Below are 26296 nucleotides of genomic sequence, written 5' to 3'. Positions count from 1 at the left end.
TGTTGGAATTTTTAAATTAAAAAGCTTCTTAAGAAGTTTATTAAAAAAAATACGATTTACCATATGTTACAAATTTTACAATTTGTATTAACCAATCAAATATTTTATATTAAAAAAGTTACACATACACCACAGTGACCCACAGCTAGGACGCAAACAAAATTATTAAAACAAATTTATAGCTCAATTAAAACAGTTCACCAATGATGGATATGGGATTCTAAGATTTCGGAGCCATTAAGTATCGCAAGCGAAAATGGGGAACGTATTTTTTATTTATTACCTTATTTGTTTTGCTTCATTAAAGTTAATTTCTTAATATCTTTTATATTTTTGAATATATATTTATTTTTTGTCCTTATTTCGAACTATTTGATAAGAAGTTTTATCGACATTTTTATTGTATTTTTTTACCCAAAAACCCATGCAGAAAACAAATCATAAAACAAAATGGTGGAACTTTTTATTGTCTTTCCTGACAGGAAAAAATACTGCGAAGATGTAGTAACAAATTTCAACAAAATTGGTCCACCAGTTTAGTTTTTACAAGTTTTTTTCACTGACTTCATAGAGAGGAATCACTGTGCGGCAGCTGTAGTAGGTAGCTACCGCATCATTTAAAGTAGGATCAGCACAGGTTTTTTTCATAATAGGCCACTGCAGGTTAAGAAATCAGCTTTACATTATTGCCTTAGAAAGTAGTAGAAAATGAATAAAATGGGCTTCATATTTTAATAAAACCTTTAACTCGTTTTTTTACGTGATAACGTCTTATAAATCGATGAACCATGGCAGCCACCATACAAAAGTGACGCCATTTTCCCCCGTTCCACTCTCGCACTTTCGCAGTGCGGCAAAAATTTCAATTCAATAATTAAAAATAAACTATCAGAGATACAAAAATCTTCTAAAGCTTATTTGTAAGATAATAATCTTAAGTTGGTTACATTTGGCTATTTTCTAAACGCGACAATGCAAAGAGTTGAATTTTTTTTTAATTAATAGATAAATTTATTGCAAGATTGACAATGGTAATGAAAAAATTCTAAAAAATTTCAAAACCAAGCTGTTAATGGTTTTCTAAAACTAAAACCTGAAATAGACCTTTGACAAAGTGGTGATTATAGGTAGAGGAATTTTTTTGACAATTTGAAAAAACGTCATTCGACAGATAATAAAAAAAGTTAGTTTTTTAAGTCTCTGCTTTTCGAAATATGAATTTTTGAAAAACACCTACTTATTTTGGGGTATTTTTGGGAGCGTTTTTAATTTTTTTTTAATTTTTTGTAGCATTCAAAAAATCTCAAGCTTACCTATAGAACATCTAGTCTATGACTGTGCGCATACATGTGCAAAAAATTGGTATTTCAAAATGGTTTTTGACCGAATAACGGGAAAAACAAGTTCTTTTGTCCCAAGTTGTTTGACCTTTTTTAACCTTTTCATTTTTTTTTATCTTTTTTTCTTCAACAGATAAATAAATGAAATTTATATTGTAGATAGATAATAGACAGAACTATATATGTGCAAAATTTCAATCAATTTTGTAGTCACAATTTTGAGATAACGGTAAAATAAAGTTTTATTATTCAACAGGTTCTATCTTTTGATCGAAAGCAAATACAAATCTGATTTAACTTTATTGAGCATCCTGATGATGTTACCTTTCATTTAGTATATCACACATAACTGTACATTCACTACAAGCTACACAATGTTAAATTAAAAAACTTGCGAAATACCTCAAAACACCTGTGGAGATCTGTTGATCATGAACAGCCACCAGTGCGGGTAGTACCGTATTCTCAGTTTGAAATTCAGACATGGTTGGCTTTAAAAAATTCTAACTTTTTTTCTAGGCATCGCAGAAATAAGATTGAAACGTCATTTGAAAGGTAAAATAATGAGCTTTCACATAATATAAAATTTTGTATAGGTTGTCATGGGAAAAATTGATTCAATAGCGTGAGAAAATAAAATTATATGCTTTTTTTTGCTTTTTTTGATGAAAATTGATCGAGTTCAAAAAATTCTAGCTCTTTTTGTAGATGTCTAATAAACATGATTGGTATACATATTTTGAGCTGAAGCAATAAGCTTTCAGGTGGTATAAAATTTTTTATAAGTTATTATATCGAAAAAATAGATTTTTGGGTGATGGAAGTGATTTTTTCACTTTTTTCATAAGAAATTATTGTTTTTAATAAATTATTTTAATTCTTTTTTTCATATTGTAAAATTTTATAAATGGTTTTAGAAGCAATTTTTGGGTTTTTTTGTAAACTTTTAAATCAAAAAAACTAATATAATGAGAAAAGAAAAAAGTTAATTTTTTTAGCTTTTTCTTGTAAATTATGATTGTTTGAAATAAATAACACACAACCTGTTTTTATACGACGTTATCACGTAAAATCATCGTCCGTAAACTGGATTTATAGACAACCTTTTTTTTTTTTTTATAAGTTGAATATTTTTTGTTTCTAAACAAAAAGTAAGACAAATAAAATTTGTCAGAAGAAAACAATCTTTCTTAATTCATTTGGTTTCACTGACAGTAATTTAACAATTCCTTAATAATATTTCAACCCGGAAAATAATTCTTTGATATCTTTTTTTTTACTTAAAAAGCTTGTATAGAATATACTTGTTTGAAGACCAATTTCCTAAGCTATGTATCAATTAATCTTCATTTTCATATTATTTCATAAATTTTCTTAAGCTGGAATTTTCGACTTATCCCAAAACAAGTCTGTGTGATTTTTTCCGATGTTTGCTGGGATATACATAGATACCAATATCGCTCTACATTTCCGCACACTGATTTTATTGCCATACACAAACATTCCATTTAAATTCAATTTGCGTTTTTTCAATAAATTAAATCTATCCACCCTATTTTGTTATGTGTGTCTATATCGCCTCTGAACCAACCCCCAGTTTTTCTTCCAAAGTTTTCGAAAACATTTTCAAAGTATGCATCATTCAGAAAGAATTTTCAAGTGCCATGAAAGCTATCTCAAAACAACAAAAAAGAAAAAAAATCCTGGAACTCGGAACAAAATCCTTCCAACATAATAAGTTGAAGAAAAGTAAGTCCATTAACGATTACGTGAACCCAATAACTGATAACTTCTGTCAAAATAAAATGGCCGATTTGTGATTCAAAAAAAGCTAAAGAAAAAAAAACACGCATAATAATCAACACAAACAGATAACTGTATGTAGAATGGATCGGAGCTTGATGTTTGGTGACACACAAGGCTTCAAGTTCAAATGCCAAAAATCTCATGATATATTGAGGGGATTTAATTTTTTTTTTGTTGGGTTTCTTTTTAATTTTTTTTTTATTTGCATGTGCTCGCCTCCAAAATGTCCAAAACGCCCATCCATCGGCTGGGGGAGGAGGAGGAAGGCGATTAAATTAAGACAGAATTATTGCCACCCTACAAAATCACCCTCACAATATCACATTCACAATGGCCGCCTTGATTCTATGAATTTGTATATAGAAAGCGCTTTAGACTAAAAAAAATGTATATACCTACGTTATCTTAAAAAAGTTATCAGTCCGGCATGTGATGATGGTTGTGTTCGATGTTCAAGTAAACAAACGGAAGTGTGAGAAATTGAAATGCTGAAAATTTACGTCTGAAGTGTTTTGCGAGAAGTTAAAATAAATAAACAGTGTCGGCTGGCAGTGAAACACAAGGCCAAGGGTAGCTTTATTTTTTATTTTATTGTTATTTTAGCTGTTAACAACTTCTGACACAATAGGTCTCTATATTATTATTTGATTTGTTAGTTAGATCATATCAGTTACACGAGTATAAAATTTAATTTGTTCGAATTGTGTGGAATAAGAGACAAGAGAAGTGGACAGAAAAAGATTGGGAAATGTTAATTTCCATTTTTCACGTCAGTTACTTTTGACGTAGTTACAAAACTTGTTCATGGAATTTAATATAATTTAAATCGATGAAAAGAAACTGGACCTTAAACGAATTTTTATCATATTTTTGAAATGACGGAAGTAGAAATATTTTATTTAATTGAAATTTTATAGGATCGGTCGAATATACCCTACTGTTACGGAAAGTTAATTAACCAAGTATACAGAACACTTCCGCTAGGACCCTAACCATTCACCTACCGCAAGTGATGAATGATTGATTTAGTAGGAAGCTGTGTATTACGTGAATAAAATAAATTGTTATTGACATTGATGGATGTTATGAGTTCGTTACTGAATTCTTATGAAACTTTATTTTCTTTTTCAGAGTTAAATATCTATACTTTTACCTGTACCTAGAATCTTAGTTGGTTGCAATGTTACTTACAATGTTTGCCAATTTGCCTAAACCCTGAAGATTGACTATTGGGAAGCAAAATCATGTTAGGAGCAAAAACATATTCAATTTTAAAGGCTTATCTTTATTAAAATAGGCTGGAAAGAAATGTTTTGTTTTGTGGAACTTTTAAATCGCGTCTTTTCTGTTTATTTTTTTAAAGACTTGTTTTATTAAATTTTTTGTGGTTTTTTTACCCGTCCAATGGCATTCAATAAGAATTTTTAAACCTCTTCCATTCGAATCATAAAAAAAGAATTGAGTCTCAATTTTATTCTTATAAGATAATAAAATTAAGGATTATAATGGCCCTTAAATGCAATTTGTCAACAACCATGCAGCTTAATTTCTGATGTTAAAGAAAGACCTTAATAAAATTTGAAATTATGATGACTTTGAACTGACCCGAACATCTTGCCATCATGATGATGGCTATCATTTAATAAAAAAAAAAAAATCCAATACCATACGAATGGTTAAAATTATTTCAATAGGTGTATGATATTTTATGTCATCATAAAACGCACTCCGAATTCAAAATCATTTTGCCCAGGAAATCACTAGCTTCTTTAGGTTTTCCAGAACGGAAATGTAGCATAAGCCTACATATACCGACATATAGGAATGTATAAATGTTTTCGTATGTGTATTAAATTAATGGAAAGAATTTGAGAGGATATAATAAATTTAGAAATAAAAAAGCATTTTTATTTTCTAACGGAAGAAGCACAAAAAAAAAAAAAAACAGATGAGCAATAAAATATACCAATCAATAATATTATTCAACAAAGTTAAATAAAATGCATGAATATTTTTATTCATTATCGTTTTTGCGGATGCGTTTGAGAAGAAGTGAGTTTGTGGAATTGATCACGGAATTCATTTTAATAATAATTTAGAATTTTTAATATATAAAGGTAAATCTAGCACTAAACTACAACAAAGCTTCACAATAAAGAAAAAATGATTCCGTGATTTTAAGAGAGATAAAAATGAAAGGTGATTGAAAATTCCACATCGACTGGACTACTTTTAACTAAAACAGTTCTTTGATTTACACGACTAAAGTCAATTCGGTCATTTTTTTTTTAATGTTGAGTTGGATACTCGAGTGAGAACGGGCCGTTATTCTGTATTCCAAAATTCTGTATAACCTAAATTCTCTATTTGAACAAATTCCATTATTCTGCTTTTCTACTCAGTATTCCATTTTCAAAATTCTGTAAATTCAATATTCTATTTTTAAAAAGTCTGCAAATCCATTAGGTATTCTGCTTTTCGAAATTCTGTTATTCCAAATCGCTGCAGTTAAACTCACAATTATGAACATGTTTTTTAATTGCCCAGCCTGAATAGTTTTTCATTATTATCAAAACAATTTTTCTTTTATCATTTACAGAATTTTGAAATCCAGAATTTTTTCAATAGGTACAGAATTTTGAATTTACAGAATTTCAAAATATAGAATTTTTTAATTTACAGAATTTTAAAATACAGAATTTTTGAATACAGAATTTTGGAATCCAAATTTTGGCACATACAGAATTTTGTCTTCAACCCCACTCGAGACCATTGGAGTGGACAGTATAAACAATTTATTCAAAAATAATTGTAACGTTTACGCATTTGAAACACTACAAAATTTTGGTTGTTTGTTTTCCGAAACAAGAATGAAAAAACCCATTACATTTTTTTTTGTCTTTTCAGCACCAAGATCAGGTTATTGAATAAAATTCGAGAAATCGGGTGAAAATTCTGCCGGTGTCAAAAAAGGAGTACCCCTGTGGAGCGATGGTACCTAAGTGTCTTCACCACCTAAAATAAAAAAAAAATCAGGGTTACTACCTCTTGTGAACGATTGACAAAACTTCCAAGAGAATCATTGTCATGAAAAGGTGAATATCTGCTTTTGTTCGGACTCGACGGTAAATTGTTGATCCTATCCGTTCTGGCAAATTATTTTCACTCACAAAGAATGAAATGTCTGCTGCATGTATATAATGTACATATGCCTGCTTATGACATGTCGTGCCACAATCTTTATTAATTTTTTTATTTTTTTAGTAGAATTCTTATTTTGTTCAAATATGTTCAGCCAACATTTTGAAAAGCAAAATTTTGAATCGGATTAATAGAAAAAAGCAGAATTTTCAAAAGAAGCAATTTTGCTTAAATAGCAGAATTTTGAATAAGGCAATTTTGAAGTCAGAATTTTGGCTTCTTTGATATTTTTGAAATACCTAGATCCGATAAATAAGCTTTCTTTTTTTACTAAAATCAAAAGGAAAAATGAAGTAAAAAATTAACACAATACAAAAAAACACAAATTTTCGTTTTTGTGGAAAAATGCAAAGAACTTAACTTCGCTCTCGAGTTTGATTGTGTTTTTTTACATGATCCTGAATTTTTCCAATTGTACCTACCTATAACCAGTTAAATTGTTTTGTTTTTCGAAGGTAGAATTTTCTAGGAATACGTTTAGTTTCTTCTGTATAAGGAATTCATTCAACCATTTATATAGGTATACTTTAACTTTATAAAAAAAATTGATGAATTAGATTTTGAATTTGTATTAAGTTTTTGAATGCAAACAATTTAAATAGCTACTCATCTGCTTGCTCACTCATAAATTTAAACTCAATTTTGATTAAAGTATTTGTATTTACTCTCGCAAATACCTACCTACTTACCTTACAATATTATTCGGATTCTCAGAACATCAAAAATGTTTATCATTGTTTAGTCAAGAAATCAATTTTATCCAATTTCACTTAAATAACTCTTTATCTATCAGAGAGTGTAAGTTTTATCAATATGATTACAAATTTTGACCATATTGGTAAATATGTGTACATTCACTTCTCGTCCACACCACTGATTATTATTAAATCTCATAAAATACAACTGAAACTTATTCAGTTGGAATGTTGGAAATAATCTTTAACTTAAATATAAGAAAAGGGTTTGTTCCAGATTAAGTGTAATCATCTAGAATTTATTATATTCAAGGATCATATTTGACTTTCTTATTAAGAACTTTAAACTAAGAGAAATAAATATAAATATGCATCTCACAATCGAAAAATGTTATTTTTTTTTATTTTCTCTTTATTTTCATTACATCATTGCTATCTCAATAAATAACCATTATCCTGGTGCCCAACAAAATGAAGACCTTTTTTTCAGGATGATGAAAAAAAAAAAATCAGAACAATAGCACACAGTTTGGTTGGGTATGGGCAAGGGTTTTTATTACAAAAAAAAAAAAGAAAATACTCTTGTAGATACATTTTATATAAAGCTGTGTGTCGACAGTCAACACTGTAGGAAATTCTACAGGACAAACTCCCAAAGGTCGAGAATTTTAGTTTTCTTTTTTATCACACCGAAATAGAATTTAAAGAACGGAAGTTTCTTTATTTTATTTTTCCATTATATAAGGTATGGATGGTTTCCGGTTTTGTGTGTGCCGTCTTTTAGAGCTGTTTCTCCCTTGTTTAAATGAGAGGATGAAGAAGTTATGAACTAGTGAAGGGACAACGACGGCAGCATTTGTCTAGATCGTTTTTATATATTTTTTGTTAACCTTTTTCCTGTGTTTTTTTTTATTTGTTCTTCCTATCTTATTTGCCTACAGTGCAGATCTCTATTCGTTACTCCAACTATACACAAAATCAAAATAATACATTATTTTTCTTCACCCTGGAACATCTACTCGACATCCCATAACATGACAGAAAAGGGTTGAGGAGGAGACTTTGGCCTATTTTGTGTTTAGTATTGAATCGGTGATGAAGAGGGGGAGAGTCAGTTAAATTGGGGTAATGGTGGCGGTGCGGTGGTGGTCGTGGTGGTGGTGGAACGACAGTCATCATTGTAAATTTATGCTAATGAAAGTTTTCCAGAAAATTTAAGATGTATATTTATATACACTCCGCTTCAACTGAATAAGCACACAAATTTTCAAAGGTATTTTGTCCATTTTTTCCTAAGATTAAGCTTTCATATAACATTTGATGATGTTTACAGTTAGCTTGCGATGTTGAGAAACCAAATCAGAAAGAATAATTCTCAAAGTACCGCTATTTTTTTTCGTGTTCTCTTACAAAGCGTCCCATATGGAAAAATGCAGTTTTTTTTTGCGTCAACTGAATAGACACACGGTCTTTCAAGGTCAATATCTTCGTCGTTTATGAGAGTTTTGAGGTGTTTGGCATACCAAATCAAAGGTTGAAATGTTCTCAGTGAGATTTTGCCATTTAATTAAAATTAAAAAAAAAAGTAGTAGATTAAAAGCTTTGAATATTGTCGACAGAGCTAAAATCAATTTGCTAACGGAACAAGTACTGACCGGGTCTGCTATAGCTACCAAAATTGATCGGAGTTTTAGTGTGTTGCCTATTCGTACCTCAAAAATAAAAGTTCGTACAGGAAAAATATGAATTAAGGTAAAAAACGGCAAAAATAGCAGTTAATCGACGAGAAATTTTGAGATCTGCCTCCAATTCATTTGACTCTGGGGCAAAAATCAAACAAAAAGCTGGTGTTTCTGCAAGTGTTTCAACACTCCGCAGAGTTATTAATAGCACGGATCATTTTAACCCATTAAAAGTCCAAAAGAAACCAACTTTAAACAAGCAACAAAAAGGTATTCGTTTAGAATTTTCTAGACTCCATATGAGCTGGAAAAATGAGTGACGCAAAGTGGTTTTTTTCATTTGAAAAAGGTCAATTTTGATGGCCCCGATGACTTCAATTGTGAATCCATCAAAATTGAACTTTTTTAAATGAGAAAAACCACTTTGCGTCACTCATTTTTCCAGCTCATATGGAGTCTAGAAAATTCTAAACGAATACCTTTTTGTTGCTTGTTTAAAGTTGGTTTCTTTTGGACTTTTAATGGGTTAAAATGATCCGTGCTATTAATAACTCTGCGGAGTGTTGAAACACTTGCAGAAACACCAGCTTTTTGTTTGATTTTTGCCCCAGAGTCAAATGAATTGGAGGCAGATCTCAAAATTTCTCGTCGATTAACTGCTATTTTTGCCGTTTTTTACCTTAATTCATATTTTTCCTGTACGAACTTTTATTTTTGAGGTACGAATAGGCAACACACTAAAACTCCGATCAATTTTGGTAGCTATAGCAGACCCGGTCAGTACTTGTTCCGTTAGCAAATTGATTTTAGCTCTGTCGACAATATTCAAAGCTTTTAATCTACTACTTTTTTTTTTAATTTTAATTAAATGGCAAAATCTCACTGAGAACATTTCAACCTTTGATTTGGTATGCCAAACACCTCAAAACTCTCATAAACGACGAAGATATTGACCTTGAAAGACCGTGTGTCTATTCAGTTGACGCAAAAAAAAACTGCATTTTTCCATATGGGACGCTTTGTAAGAGAACACGAAAAAAAATAGCGGTACTTTGAGAATTATTCTTTCTGATTTGGTTTCTCAACATCGCAAGCTAACTGTAAACATCATCAAATGTTACAAGAAAGCTTAATCTTAGGAAAAAATGAACAAAATACCTTTGAAAATTTGTGTGCTTATTCAGTTGAAGCGGAGTGTACTTACTTTGTTTGTATTACACTTCTTCATCCTTAAAGAAATAGAAGAATATTAGGAGGGAAGCAAAATTCATTCTGATGTGCGAGTACACGGGTGTTATAATATTTTAACAAAAAAAACAGGGGGAAGAAATTCGTTTAATCCTGTATCATGCTAATTTAAGTAGGTATGTATTTGTATATATAGATGGTATATTTATATTTAAGTTTATGATTTGGGTGTGTGAAAATGGATAAGAAAGGATTTCTTATTCTATATGACTTTGAATATTCTCATCTTTAACTTTTTCTTTTTTTTTTTAGGCTTGGGATAGAGAAAATATTGAAAGTTATTTTTGACTTTTTGTGTGTGGTCATCATAAAAAGTGATGTTATAACACAAAAAAAACGAGCTTGTCCCTTTTCTTACTGGGGATACTCTGTTTGTTTAAGATAAGTGGTTTGTTCAAGAAATTTGGTTAATCTATAAATGTCAAATAAATTTTGTATAGATCATTAGAAAAACACCTTCCATAAAGAATATTGTGAATAGTTCAGTGAAGCATGAAAACAAAAGACTCATGCAAATACTGCTTATAAAGAGCTTATTACGAGATTAATTATTCAAATTGGGGTGTTTCAATAAATTTAAAGAGTTGAGAACAGATAATAATATGTTATTTTTAGTGTTGCCATTACTTTATAATACTTTTTATCTATGGATTTTGATTTTAAATTATAATTTTATTTATTTTATATATATTTTATTTATCCAAAAAAGGAGGCAATAAAGCAATTTCCACACAATTTTTGTTGGTGCACGTATTCGACGTCAGTAAAAAGATTAGGTTTCTTCGGTAAATATATGATTTTGCTTCCAATATTGCTTCAATTCATAAGGGGTATATTTGTTCAAAGCTTCTAAATCTATAATCAATAATTCTGTTTTTTCAAATTCTTTAAACGATTTTTTAAATGGTAAAGAAAAATTGTTTTGATAATGAATTAGGCTAAATGGATACTGCTGTGGACTATCTTACCAGCGCACAGTGTGGCCAATCACGAATCTAGCTGGACAAAATTAATAACTCGCGTTAAATCGACTTTTTTTCTAAACAGTTTTAAACAAATGAATGTGAATAGATAAAATTCTATAAAAAAGAAAGATTTTTTAAAAAGAAATCTATAATTTCTGCAAAAAGTGGGTCAAAATAGTGATGAAGAAAATGCATTTTTGAATTTATGTTTCCGTAAACATATTCTATGATTTGATATACTTAATTATTTTAAAAAAACGCTTGAAAAATCTCAATAAATTAAAACTCTAATGCTATTCACGAAAAAAGAGAGGCAGAATAATTAGTTTTTATTAAGAAATAGAACTTTTACACACGTTTTTGACAGGTGACATACATGATTTATTTTCTCAATATCATGCTTAAAATTAAAATTTTAGCAATGATTTTATTTAAATATGCTTCACAATCATAAAAAATGGCATCAACTTTTAAAATATCTGCAGATAATTTAAAAAAGTAACTCCTTTTTGTGCGATGCAAGCTTGAAACATAAGGGCTTATTAAAAACAGCTGTGTTTATATTACCTTCGATGTTCTTCAAGCTAATAATTCTCTAAATTTCTTCGTGACCCTATTTCTGGCCTTTTACACTTGCTTGCTTTTTGCATTGAACTTGTTTAAGATGTTCCGACAGAAAAGCATCATTCATCAATGATAATTTCTCATTAGTTGAAAATTCCAGTGGTTTAGTGGTCCCAGAGGATCAGAACTTAATCTTTTATACATTTTGATCCTTCACTCAAAGAACATTTCGATAAATCATTTCCGGTATTATTGGAATATGCTTTTTCAATTTTGCGGAGAGCGATTCTACTGATTTTAACTATTTTCTAATGGATAGGTGCACTTAGGAGACTTTTCACCTTCCGTTTGTTATATTTTTCCCGTGTTTTTAGTTTTTAAAAATTCTTTTCTACTTTTGTTTCACTATCTACTGTTTTTGTTTATTTAGTTATCAATCACATACCTAATATTGGTCAAGCAAAATGAAATTCATGTTTAAAGAGCGGTCCAAAGTGTCTTCCACCTTTTTTGTCTTTTTTTCGCTTAACTTGAAGCACAAAACTTTTATATATGTTTTTAATTTTTCTTTATTGTCAAAAATGTTCCAAAGATGATACCTGCTCATTAAAAGATCAAAAAAACTGTCTTTTCGATCTTATTTGTCAGTTTTGACACATTTTTCGAAAATTTGTTTTTTTTTGAAAATCTTGACTTCATTTTGAAAAGTGAAAAAAGTTGTATGGCGGTCGCGAAAACGCGCGGCATGTAAATAGCTAATCTTAATGACAACACTCCACAATACATTAATTAATTAATTTCAGACCGGAAAAATGCGGAAAAATTAACTTTACCTCTATTTGAAAAACAAAGATATTTTTTTTTGCATTTCCTAGCCTTCTTACAGAATTTATTTTTTTTTTAAATAGTTGCAATGGTAATTAATAAACAAAAATTATAATACTTTACCTCCAAATGTAGATTAACAATAAAAAAAACAATTACAACACTAAAACTACCACAGCGTTTTTAATCGTCAACCAAACTCAAGCGAAAAATAGAATACTTTGTATTATCTCCATCCAACTGTTGACAAGAGATTAGCTTACGCTAATCCGAGATGAAAATAAAAAAACCAAACATGAATTACAGTTACCCATTGTATTGAGAAGCTCAACTCATGATTTAAAATCATGTGGCCAAACTTTTTTTTTTCTATTTTGTCCAGTCAGATTGGCGAATTACCACACTGTGCAGAGGTCTGGTTTCGAATCCCAGCCTCAAAAATAGACAGGAATTGACAAAGCTTACAAGTACCTAGTATTGTCATGAAAATACCTAGCCTAAAACTATAGTAGAAATTGACTTATTAAAAAAAAAAAAAACAAATCTTGGCCCTCCGAGCCAACAGCAAAGTATTTCTTAAAATAAAAGAATGTATCGTCGGCTTAGAGTGTAAACCTCTTAACTACCCTTTTTACACTCGTGACAAAATAGTTTAAAAATAAATTATTTCTAGGTAAATGTTTGAATGAATTCAAGACAACATACAGTTATTCCTTAGATTTCATACTATTAAATACAAAAGAATTGATAAGATTTGAAAGCTATTTTTATTTTTTATCAATTTTTGAAATCATTTTCAAGTGGAGTTAGCAGGTAAGAGTTAGCAATTTTACACTCTTAGCCAAAGATATGCCATATATAACCAAAATGGAAAAATTTATTTTTCTCAAAATCGTTTCAACGTCTTTAAAAAATACATGTTTTGCGGCACATAATGTCGTACTTTTGAAAAAATAAAAACTATTTTTTGAACCGTTATTAACGACACTTTCCACAGAATCGTTTTTCTAATATCTAATTTTCACCTAAGCTGCACGATCGATTTCTATAAAAAATTTTGTACAAAAATAGATTATACATATTTTCATAAAAAATAAATTTGGATTTTTTTAAGAAAGTGCAATTTTTTTTTTCAATTTTCATTGAAGTTTGATTTTTGACATCCAAATTTTTTGTTTTTTTTTTTTTTTATTCAATGTCATCTTCGTGTGGAGATCAAAAAGAGATGTTTTTGTAACTTTCAACCAAAGTTCCTTCAAAAATTTTGTAATGAATTTTTAAAAAGCTTTAATAAATTTTAACTTTTAACATAGGAGCGAATATACGTGTGAACTAGTCTTGCATTTTATTTTATTTAAAAATCTTATTTTCCACAAAAAGTGGCTGATGTAAAATTCTAAAATTCAACTTGGTTTTTAAATTATAGCAAAAATATTGAAAAATTATCAATTTGACTAAAATACATACCTAATTAAAGCAATTCAAATCTCGTGTCTTAAGCAAACTCAAAATCCACCCTAATATGATCAATAAAAAAAAACTCCGTGAACTTCTTGAGCCAATTGGAGCTAAATTAATTGGCAGCATGAACTCAATCTGAGTTAATTCAGCACTGAAAAACTGGCCCTCTATGTCCAAAAAACTATTTATTAATATTTTTTAGACGACTCCGAATTTCATCATTAAATCCCTAGAAGTTGTTTGAGAAATTTTAAGAACGAACTCCATGTTTTTTTTTTGTTAGTTTATATTATACAGGGTGATTCAGGAGTTATGTGCCAAAAAGCTAGAGCGTGTAGGTTGGGTCGAGACAAGAAAAAAATCGTATGGGAGTGGGGTTCTAGGTCTATTCCCCCTCGTTTAGCGGGGAGGGGCAATTACACGCTCTAGCTTTTTGGGACATTACTCCTGAATCACCCTGTATATACCTAAGTTTAATATCTAACACTCATCAAATTACAACATGTCTTCAATGAGAACATTTTCCAAGGCATTATAAGTTGTTTCAGCAAATAAGGCATAGGAGAAGCAATATAATCTATAATCTAAATGATAGAGTCATTTGGGGTAAGATCGCGCAGTGGGTAAGAGCGCGCACTGCTTATTTCTCGAGTTGTGTCAAAAAAAAACTAAAACTGAAAATGAGGAAATCAGCGCTTAGTAAGACGTCAATAAGTGATAACCTTCGGGAGTGTGTGCTCAGCTCCATTTTATTTTAAAACAGGCTTGAAAAAATATGACTAAAAACAAAAAAAAAAGTTGTGTGGGAAAAGTGTGTGGCGTCGGCGTGGGAGCATTATATACCGAAAGTAGCATATATTTTTGAATTGTGCCTATTTATATTTGATTTAAGTCAAAAATTTGTTAGACTTTCTTATATTTTATAATAAATTTGATAAATAGAAAAAAAAGTACCTTTGTGGGTAAAATCGCGCAGTCCTTTTGTGGGTAAGAGCGCGCACTTCTTCCCATATTAAACTTTTCTTTTTTCAACAAGACAGAGAAATGTCAAACTTGAATCTTGAGAAACGAAGGCTTTTATTCCTTAATTTCAAAAAAGAAAGGCAGTTTTCTTTTAATTTAATTAGAAATATTATTTTGTTTGTTTTATTTTGTAAATAAAGTTTAAGTTTTTGTATTTGAACTTAATTTGTTTTTTCTTTTATATTTTCATTAATTTTAGTGAAAACTTGGAAGTTTTGAAACAAAGTTTTGTTTAACTAAGTATAACATAAAGTTTTTAGAAATTTAGTTTAGGGTAAACTGTCAAGATTCCTATTAAAACTATGTGCGCGCTCTTACCCAAGATTTTGCGCGATCTTACCCTGACTTTGTGGTAAGAGTGCGCACATTGACTTCATTTGGTTTTTGTTTATAATCATATGAAATATTTAAACTAAAAAACTTTTTTTGTGTTTTCTTGTTCCCAAAATATAGGTTTATCAAACGTAAAAAACTTTATTCTGATATCTCTTATAGAATCTTCACAATTTTTCCTTAAAGTGAAAAGTGCGCGCACTTACCCCAACTGACTCTACTTGAAAAGTGAAAAGTACACACCTACTTTTTTTTCTTCTAAAAAAAAATCTAAGCTTAAGTGTACATAAAGGAGAAGTTATTATTGTCTATTAAGTGCCTATATTTCTTCAACATATAAATCCTTTAAATTGTTCTCCGACTTTCAATTCGAATTTATGGTCAGGACTGAAAATCATCTTAAAAAGGCATTTAAGGAACCCAAACAGAAAAATCTGTCGGGACCGATAAGTCGACATCAATCACGATATAATCAGCAATTTGTTTTTTTTTTTTTTTGTCTTTCTCTTCTTACATTAAACTAATGTAAATAACCTTTGGTTTTCTTTATTAAAAATACAACTCAAGACCCACGAGTAGTCTATGTAGTGCTAATCAGTAAACTTTCTTACATTTTGTCTCAAGTTTTATGAGTTGGCCAATTACTATATGGAAAGTCGTATAATTTTTATCTTTTTATCGCGAAACATAAATCTATGTCATTACAATCTGTAGCAAATTTGCAGAACATAATATTATGTTACATGCGAGTAGATTATATACAACAACATACAACGCTGTTGTTGGTTGGACTTGGTTTATTTCAGTCTATTACCACAAACAATCTATATGAAGGATCATAAATGTTCACAACTTGATGAACATGTTACGAGCTCTAAGACAGTGGTGGCAAACCACTGAAACAGAAGTTACATTACTGTTCAGAATGTTAAAGTCCTTAGAAATTTTCAAAAATTAGTAGCAACATAGTTTGTTATTTTTTGTATCTAGGAATTATGTAGTAAAAAATATTGTCACGCGTTGCACGGTTACATAATCAAGGTGGGTTTTAAAATAAAACAAAATAAATAATAATATTATTATATAAATGAAAAAATGATTCTTTTTAGATAAAAATTTAAGAATTTTATTTAAGTAGGTAGAAAATTTATATTTTTATCGAAACAGATTCGATTTATATAAAAAGTTTCGTACCACAAACCTAGTACGCCAACCACTGCCTTTCCATTCCTGACTTATCGAATGCGATTAAGTTTTATGAGCGCTTCTGTATTAGGTATGTGTTTTGCTATAGGCTAACAGGTTTCGCTATTTTGACCGGGGAAAATCAAAGTTTAATATAGCTCGAGGAAAGAAACATCGACTATGGCATTTACTTTTATGTCAATTTTTTTTTTTTTTTTTTTGAATGGGGATTTTATAAGGGTGCTGTGACTGTCGCTATAGATAAAGACATTTTAAAGGATTTGTATTTAATGTAGGTTCTTACTTTAACAGAAAGAATCTAACTGCAAGATATTCCCAATAGAAAAAAAAATCGATTGGTGAAGAATAAGTATGTCATCTGATAAAAAAAAATGTTTGAAATTTTGACTGTATTAACCCTTATTAGAATGTGGAAGAAGTAAATATGTATATTCCCTCTATTATTATTATTTTATAACAAGGAGTTATTTACAATCAATTATGTTGATTATAATTTTAAGACACACAAATTAAAACAATCTTTAATCAATAAGACTTTTTGGTGGAGGCCAAGAAAATCTACACATATTTTTTCAAATCACTTGCTAGTACCTATACCTACAGGAAAGATAGTCTTTTTCGTGATAGACTTTGACTTGACCGAACAAGTTATACAATCAAAGTTGTAAGTAATATAAATATCTTTTTTTTTGTTTTTCTGCGAGGATAATCCTTTTTGGATTATGTCGTTTTATTTTAATTTAAAATTTTTCTGAGTCCCTACGAGTTGAAGAGCATCGAGTTTTCATTAGTTTAATATACTTTTGAAGATTTTACGATTTGAAATTAACTTTATACCACCTTAACTAAGAAAAAACAAACATTTTCAAATTTATTTTTGCAAAATAAAGACTTTTTTGACATATTCGACATTTTCCTTTGAATTAACCATTTATGATTTATTTTCAGCAAAAACGGTTAAAGGTTGCCCTCTTCCATTTATTTTTTTCGAAAAAATCTCAACCATTGAGAGATATTTAAAAAAAATAAAAAATATGTAACCTCAATCGAAAACCTTTATCTTGTTTTTAAAAAAATAAAACTTAAACCGAAACTGAAATCTCTTAAAAGTAATGTGAAAGAGAAATCAATTGAAAATACAAATTTACTGCGATTTCTGGTTTCAGTCTCAGGTTTTAGTAGATTTGTGAAAAAACTGCATCTACCGCTTAAATGATGAAAAATTGTCCCCTTTTTCTCTTAAATAATCTCAACAACATTTTAGTATCACTTAATTTATGAAATTAAAGCTAAGTTTTTGAAAACAAAATAATGTTTTAGTTTTATAAAAACCAATACGTAAATAGCGGCAATTTCAATTAATAGAGACTCAAGTTTTTTTTTTAACTACCGACAACGCGACGTTTATAAAATTAGATTATCAAAATCCGAGCACTATGGCCGGGTTCCCACTAAAATATAAAAAAAAAAAAAAAAAAAACAGGATAATTTTTAAGTGCTCATTATTGTGCGTGTATTTTTAAACAAATCATTTATCCTATCCACTCTAAACTTTTTAGGCTCTCCATTTCGTTTATGTTTCGTTTTTATTGATAATCACTCAAATTACAACGGGCCGAAGCAATATAGTCACACACCTATGTAAATAATGAAACGAAAAATGTTGTTACTTAAATTTAAGAAAAAGTCCTTGAAAAAAACAATAAATTACCCTCTTCCTGGGATTGTAATGTAATCCATTGGGACATGTTTGCACAATTGGAATTCCATTATCACACTTGAAGAACTCGGAGCAGCTAATCGGTGAGGGATATTGTACCACATACGATGCTTTATTCTGTACATCAGGACAAATAATCATTCCCGAAACAATTGTTGCTCCCAAAAAGGCGAAAAAATACACAAGACTTCCAAGGAGTTTCATTTTCAATCGGGTAATAATAAAAAACTAATGCAAGCGTTAAATCTGAAAACGATGATTTTATACTGTATTGTTTTTACCTCAATCAAAAACTTTGCGATAAGATTATAAATATACGGTGAAGGTATTATAAACAAATAATGTTAGTTCTTAAGTGTTTATTAATTGATTGAATTAAGTTTACATGTGTAAAATGTGTTTTGTCAGGGAAGTCCTTCAAAAAGTTGTTAAAACTCAAACGACTACCTGCCGATACAATTAACTATCAATTTTGCCATACCTATAACCTATTAATTCTACCTCTATTGATTCAAAAGCCAATTAATAGGAAATGGTGCTTGACGCAAAGATTCTTGAAATTTCACTTTATAAATGCCTGTTGAAGAGTGTCGTTTTACAAACAAGGAAGGAAACAAGACCAAGACTTTGACTTTTGAGTGTGCAATTTGTAAGATGGATAAATGAATGTGTTTTGATTTCAATTTAATTATAAAGCACTTCTAAAATGTTGGATATAAAGCAAAAGTTTTTGATACATGGCTTTGCGTTTTGCCGCACAAGCATACACTCATAAATTATATGGCTTAAAATTGTTTACATTTATATTGTTTTCTTAAGAAAAAAAAAAAACATGTTTATTAATAGAGAACTGAATATAAATAATATTATTAGGTAGAAGCTGAACCACTTTCAAACCGGAAGTTTCTGCTTAAGATTAACTAATGTTTTTAAAGAAATACTAAAGTAATATTTTATTTTTATATTTCTAGAAGGTTAAAATGGAAACTATCAGTAAAAGTAAGTAAAATTTTCAAAAATTTAAGCGTATGACTGAGTTGCATGTACTGGCTATAGCAGGGTCGGACTGGCCATATAACTGACTTGGCAATTGCCACCCGGGCCCTCAGCTATCCCATAGTTACAAAATAAAAATACATAAAGAACATGTAAAGAAAACAAAGAAAATGGGCCCGTTTAACAAATGCAGGCCCTTACTCTAACTATTTGAAAGTTATATTTATAATTATATAAGAAGTGAAAAGGTTTGGGGCTACAGTGGGGTACAATTGTACATACCCTTGTACCGGAGCAGTGTCCCGGGGCCCCCACGTGCATATGGCAGGGCCCCAGGGTAGATTGTTGATTGGAAGAAACAGAATGTAAGAAATAAACAACGAAACAAACAGATATCTATGACGCGCACTCCGTTTCCTTATTTTCACCTAAGATATCTATTTTAAAGACTTGAATCAACAGAAACAGAAAAGATACAAATTATATGGGTTTTCGCGTACCGTACTTGTCTTCGGGTCTTGCTTGTAACTAACATTAATGGACCCCCGTAAAAATTAAATGGGTTTTGTAAATTCCAAATACAAATTAAAATTATTTCAATTCCAAAATCACAGGGGATCTTTTGAGAGCTTTACCACAAAAGGGCCCCAAAATAAATAAAAGGGTATGGGGTATCCTTTTGGATATCTGCAACATTTTTTCTTTCATCAAATATATTTATAAGGAAAATGAGTGAATGTTTCCAGTTTAAAAAAAAAACTCTGAATTTCTGAATGACTGCAAACCATCTGAACCGAAATTCGGAACTTTTGGAAATAAAAAAAAGCTTTTAAAATAAGGAAAGAACAAGTCTCATAAACCTTTTTTTTTCTTAGATTAATACAGGATTATTTTAATTAATTATTTTGTCTATAAGTCTAAAACTCTTAGTAATAGGCTCGAATCTAGCAAAACTCGATTTTAGCAACAAAAAAAAAAATAATATGTAGTAATAAAGCATACATCTAACTTCTAAACTTGGAATTGGAAAAGAAACAGTTCAACTGTAACTAAGTCGATTTTAAAATCATAGCGTTTTTTAGATTTGAAAAGTGCGATGTATATTTTATTTTTTGTTAAAATAGAGCTTTAGCTAATTTCGGGTCTATTACTAAGGGATATTGCCTGTTAGCAGTTGGAAGTTCAAAAATTTGAAAAAGTTATTCCGCTTTTTAATAAAATTTTCAACTGTTTTTGAAGAATTTTTAAATTAAAAAATTAAAAATAAATAAATTCCTTAAAAGGAAAAATAAATACAACAAAGACCCCCAATTAAAGTTTTGCCCCGGGGCCACAGCAGCTCAACCTACTACGCCTCTTGGAACTCTGTTCCCATGCTCTCTTTATTTAATTTTAAGAAGTAATTATTAAAATAAGAAAATTCAAAAGAATGATGTGTTAGAAGTGGAAAAATGTATGCAAAAATTCTGTTTAGATCACCAAAAATCTTTATACAAGTATACTTTCCTTTTCCGAGCCGAAACAAAAATTCAAATTTTGTTGGTATCTATTGTAGGTAACTTTTTTTTTAGTTCCGTGGATGAAGCAGCTGTGGCGGGCCCCTTTTATCATTTTCCCACCCGGGCCCCTTTGAACCAGTCCGACCCTGGGCTATAGTGCCAATAGTCACTCAGTATATTGTTAATTTTTATAGCATTCATAAAAGAAAAGTTATAGGCGTTTTTTTTTCTAAAACTCAGTAGCTATTAATTTTTCATTTTATACGCAAAACAATAATAAAAATTACACAAGTAAGTATTTGTTTTTTATTGTTTTTCGAATAAAACAATGAGTAGCAACTCAGTTGTAGAAAAAAACACGCCTTATATTAGTTTTATGATTAATTTTATAAACCTTTAAAAATTATTTTAATCTTAAATTTTTTGGAATTGTTTGTTTTTTTTTTTTAAATTCAAAAACAAAAAATTGGTACACCGATCTGAAGAAATTGTTACTCCACATTAGGGTGTCCGTTATTTCCCAAAGTGATGTTTTCGGGGGAGACACGCCCTAGATCGAAAGTTTAGGACCTAACTAAGGGGAATTTAGCAAAAAAAAATTTTTTGGAGGTCATTAACCCGTGCCTCTAGGTTCATACTTTCTCCATACAAATTTGTACCTATGGGAAATTTTTAACTTTTACATAAAATTCTTTTTCTCTCGAGTTAAATCATCTATTTTCAAAATGTTTGTTCATTCTGGTTAGAAAATAGTTCCTCTAAAAGGTCACATTCAAAATTCATTATTTCGGTTTTTGAAATTTTTAGCTGTTTTCGTGGTTTTGCTTTTACGTTTTATTTTATTCATCTTGGAGTAAAAATCACCTATCACACTATTTTAAATGCAGTTTTATTGGTTTTTAAATATTTTCAAATATTGCATTCAAAAATGTGTGTATAAATCAAAAAATTTAATTTTTAAAATTTTTATTTGAAATTTTTGACGTTTTTATACATAGGTACGTTTAAATTTATTTTTTTCCGAAAATTAGAAAATTATTTTACTATAAAATTTTAAATGTGATCTTTTAAAGGAACTATTTTCTAACCAGAAAGGAAAATAGATGATTAAACTCGAGAGAAAAAAAATTGTATGTAAAAGTTAAAAATTTCCCATACAAATTTGTATGGGGAAAGTATGAACCTAGACCCTAGAGGCACGGGTTAGTGACCTCCAAAAATTTTTTTGTTGCTAAATTCCCCTTAGTTAGGTCCTAAACTTTCGATCTGGGGGGTGTCTCCACCGAAAACATTACTTTGGGAAATAACGGACATCCTACTCCACATACATAAAACATAAACAAAATTCGGAAAATCTGTAGGTATTGTAAAAAATGAAAAAAAAAAATCAATTTTCTTAAATTGATATTTTTGAAAATAAGAAAACGCTTCTATCGTATACCGTAACAAAAGGTTCAAAAAATATTTTTTTTTTATAAATATTCAATTTTCGTATGTTTTCATAGGTACTTGGAGTAAGGCTGCTGTTTTCCGCAATTCCATTAAAATCTTTGAATAACAACAACAACTTGAAGGTGCTACCTGAAACAGCCAAATAACAGTAATCATACTTGAAGTAAAAATAATAAGTTTCGCTATTCATTGATGAAATATGGACATTCAAAATCAAGTGGTTGTTTATAAAAAAATAAATAAAAACGACTTTGAAAGTCCATATTTTTTATACACATGTAAATTTGATTCTATCAATTAACAAAATCTTGAGAACTAACATTATTTGTTAACAATACTTGCATCGTCAATATAATCTTATCACATATTTTTGAGTTGAGACAAATTGAATAGAGTATTGTTTTTCATTCACACATCTTTGGTATAAAATCATATAGTTTTCAGATTTAATGCTTCATTATACCTAGTTTTTTTATTATTGGCGGATTGAAAATGAAACTTCTTGGAAGCCTTTTGTGTATTTTTGCTTTTTTTGGAGCAACGATTGTTTCGGGATTAATTACTTGTCCTAACGGCCAGAATAAATTATCGTATGCAGTTTACTATCCCTCACCAATAAGCTGCTCCGAGTTCTTCAAGTGTGATAATGGAATTCCTATTGTGCAATCATGTCCCAATGGACTACATTACAATCCAAGGAAGAGGGTAAATTTTTTTTTTTTTAATGATTTATTTTTTGAAAATTTAAGTAACAAATTCCTTGTTTATTTATTTACATAGGTGTGTGACTATATTTCCTCGGCTCGTTGTAATCTGAGCGATTATCAATAAAAAATGTATAATGAAATTGAGAACCTGTAAAGTTCAGAGTGGATATAATAATATGATTTGTTTAAAAATACAGAAACAATAATGAGTACTGAAAAATTATCCTGTTTTTGTTCTGCATTTCTAAAACACAAAGAAATACATGACATCCATTGGAGTCGCTAGAATTTTACTCTAGGGGGTTAAAGGTCCCCTCAAAATAACAAAAAACTTTTAAAAAGACTTCGAAAAGGAATTGGGCCAATTTCTTCACACTTCATTATATTTGTAGTTGCATTTTCAGACTTTGACTTTTTTTAGGCTTTTCAAATAAAATAAAAAACCGTAATCACATTATGGATAGTCTTGGAAAAAATCCAGGCATATCAAATCGATATAAAAATCACCCACTCTTTGTTTTCAAGGACGCGTTGACAGGATATACCAGAGACGAGCTGTGTATAGCTAGTTTTGGTATCGTCCGCATGTGCACATGAGGAAGGTAGGTAGGCTCCGCTATAATAATAGACAACAACACCAGGGATGAAATCAATAGGAGGGTTACCAAGTACTGCTTCTTTTGAGAATGTAATTGACTAGCAAAATCCTATCACGAGTCCCTTAACAAGATTCTTATACCTAGGGTGTACGTTAAATTTGACCATGAGTGTACAAAATCGTGAAGAAATATAATTTGAAAATTCAGTCGTATTTATACCTAGTTTAATTTTTTGGATTTTTAGTTTTCATAAGGCAGCCCTAGAAAATGATTCAAGATTTTCAAGAGATTCTCAAGAAGATTGAGGGCAAGGCATAGGGTTGACATCGTCTGAAATTCCTGCGTTCCGACTGAATATTTGACAGTTTTAAAGGTTTTTGTATAAGGTCGTAGTTGAAAAATGACAATTTCCCTTTTTCGTTATTTCTTCAAAATAATTATACGTACTCTTTAAGTATCTTTTCGAAAGAAATTCAATTTTTAATTTTCGTTTCATTATTTATTACATAAAAACTTCAAGTGCATATGAGAGATTGTAAGTAAGCAATTTCTTAATTATCATCAACTGTGTCAAGCTTTAATTGTAGTACAATGATAAACAAATAAACACAAGTGCATAAGAAGACAAACAGAAAAAATAAAATGTAAACACAAGTGCAGGTCAGTCAGTTTGTATGTATTTCTTTTTGAAACCTGAAGAAGGAAATTGTTAAGTGTTTACTTATCGTATAATAATATTGACAGACTGTAACAAGTAACACAGTTTTTTAAAATTTAGATTCACAACTTGTAACGAAGTTAGCTTATAAATAAACAAGGAAATCTGCTTATAAATCCATAATTGTGTTACACGCGATTCAGTTAGGAGATTTGACGACCATGGTGTTTGTAAAAATTATTTTACCAGTTTTTATCATGCTGGCCATGGCAATGATATCAACAGCATTTGAATGTCCCTTATACGAGGATGCTAGTTCATATGTGAAGCAATTTCCATCCGAAACGAGTTGTTCCGAATTCTACAAATGTTCTAATGGCAAAGCTTACTTGTTAACTTGTCCTTCATTTTTACACTACAGTCCAAAGAAACAGGTATAGCAAATTAATTTTATTCAATATTACAAACATATTTAAATGTGGTCCTTTTATTTTACAGGTTTGCGATAGAATAGAATCGGCTCATTGCACAATTGTTTCTTAAGCCTAATATAATTACTGAGAATATTATGATGTGTTTGAATAGAATTGATTTGAAATTTTTAGATAAAATTGATTAACAATAAATAAAAATCATAAATGCATAGCAAAATTGAGTTTACAAAAGTGTTTGGATTTGTCACAAGATAATGGATCTAAAGTATTTATTTTTACTGAAATAACTTTTACTGAAATCAGTAGATTTCAAGGAATCAAAACGAAAAACAATTTAGTAATTCGGGCAGTTTGTCAGTAGGTGCGTTTAAGAGGAAAGTGACTTTAAATTTTGTTGTGGTTAAAAAATCGATTTATGATGTTTATATTGAAAAGTGATCTATTTCTCATCAAATTTCACCGAGTTCATCAATGACTTTTAACAACAAAAATTGTAACAAAAATTTTATTTTCAATGAGAGATATAACAATAACATGATATTACGATGATGGAGAATGCGAAAAAAGTGGGTCCGTCAATTCTGTCTGCCTGTTTATCTGTCTGTCTGTCCATAGGCGGATCCAGGGGGGGGGGGGGGGGGCACGGGGGCCCGTGCCCCCCCCCCCCCAGAACTTAAAGTTCATACTTAAAGGAAATCAAACTATAAGAGTTTTAAAAATATATGAATAATAACAGAAAGAACTTGAGTGAAACTCTTGTCTATTTGTGGCCGAAAATGCGAATTTTGTTAATTGTTGCATTCCTTTCCCATGAAAAGCTCCACCTCACAAATAAATAAACGGCTATTTGTTGGGTACACACGAATTTTTTTTTTCGATCTAAAAAAAAGTGAATTTTCAAAGTGATTTTGGTGAAAAATTTTGATATGGACATCGAATGACATTGAATGATATAAAAAATAATTGTATATGCAACTCTATTTCATACAGAGTGGTAAAAAATTTGCACTTTTTTCGTTGTTTTTTTTTAACATTAGTGTTTTTAAAATAGCGGAACACGTCACAAAATTGCATAAACTATATATTATAGAACTGCTGGATATGTAGAACAAACTTGCATTTCAGAAGTTTGCCCAAGTTTGCACCCCGAAAATAAAGACCCCTTGAAAAAAAACTCCTCAAAAGCGACCCTTACTTATAGATTTTTATAAATATTATTTTATTGAGAAAATTTCTCCAGGGATACCTCTAAAAATATGTAAAAAAAATAGTGTTCCAAATTTCAAAAGAATCGGTGCAGTAGTTTTGAAGTTATGAGGAGCACCGGCGTTGAAAACATTAGTTGTGGGGATAACGATTTAAAGTTTTGAACTCTGGACTAAAAGACTAAAACGTTCCTAAGGGAAGTATTAAAATACTCATAACTTGGTCAATTTGGCTCCAAGAGACCTACAATTTGAACACAACATTCTTGAGGTATAAAACAATTTAACCCCTTGTAGCCCCATGTGACATTTCTGTATCAAACCGAAAAAGATTGCATAAAAGCTCTACAAACTATTTTTTTTTTCTTTTGAAGCTTCTAATATTATAATCTTTAAGTATTGCTTTATCGAAATAGTACTTCAAATTTCTAATAAATAGTTTTTTCTAACCAATAGTTTTTAATTGACAGTTAATGTTGAAAGTTGGGTTTTTTTTTTTTGAAAATAAGCAAATTTTTGTAAAAACTACGAAATACAAAAAAAAAAATAGTTTTTGTTAGTAAACCAAACGGGGTTTTATTTTTGGATTTTAGGAAAGTGCCTAAAAATTAATATTAGATAGTTTTTTACTTGAATTTTTGCATTTTTATATAAAAATAAATTATTTAAACTTTTTT

General features: G+C 29.8%; 2 protein-coding genes across 4 annotated transcripts in view; both read right to left on the bottom strand.

Annotated features, from left to right (window-relative positions):
- The window catches only part of LOC129913453 (uncharacterized), a 711188-nt gene that overhangs the window by 429919 nt on the left and 254973 nt on the right, over positions 1-26296 (bottom strand). The window lies entirely within an intron of this gene.
- Positions 17837-18307, bottom strand: LOC129913454 (peritrophin-1-like). Its single transcript, XM_055992146.1, has 2 exons — positions 18061-18307; positions 17837-17986 (listed from the first exon to the last, which is right to left on the bottom strand). The coding sequence occupies exons 1-2, from the start codon at positions 18271-18273 to the stop codon at positions 17936-17938; spliced, it is 264 nt and encodes an 87-aa protein (XP_055848121.1). The 5' UTR covers positions 18274-18307; the 3' UTR covers positions 17837-17935.

This window comes from Episyrphus balteatus, chromosome 3 (genome assembly GCF_945859705.1).
Source record: "Episyrphus balteatus chromosome 3, idEpiBalt1.1, whole genome shotgun sequence".
Classification (NCBI taxonomy): Eukaryota; Metazoa; Arthropoda; class Insecta; order Diptera; family Syrphidae; genus Episyrphus; species Episyrphus balteatus.
Note: the sequence above shows the minus strand (reverse complement) of the source record. Positions and strands in the feature narration are given on the sequence as shown.

Excerpts from the sequence above, each read along its gene's own strand:
- LOC129913454 (XM_055992146.1), bottom strand. The coding sequence starts at position 18,273 with ATGAAACTCCTTGGAAGTCTTGTGTATTTTTTCGCCTTTTTGGGAGCA. Across the intron at positions 17,987-18,060 it reads ATTACAATCCCAGGAAGAGG|GTGTGTGACTATATTGCTTC; the intron begins GTAATTTATTGT and ends TTATTTACATAG.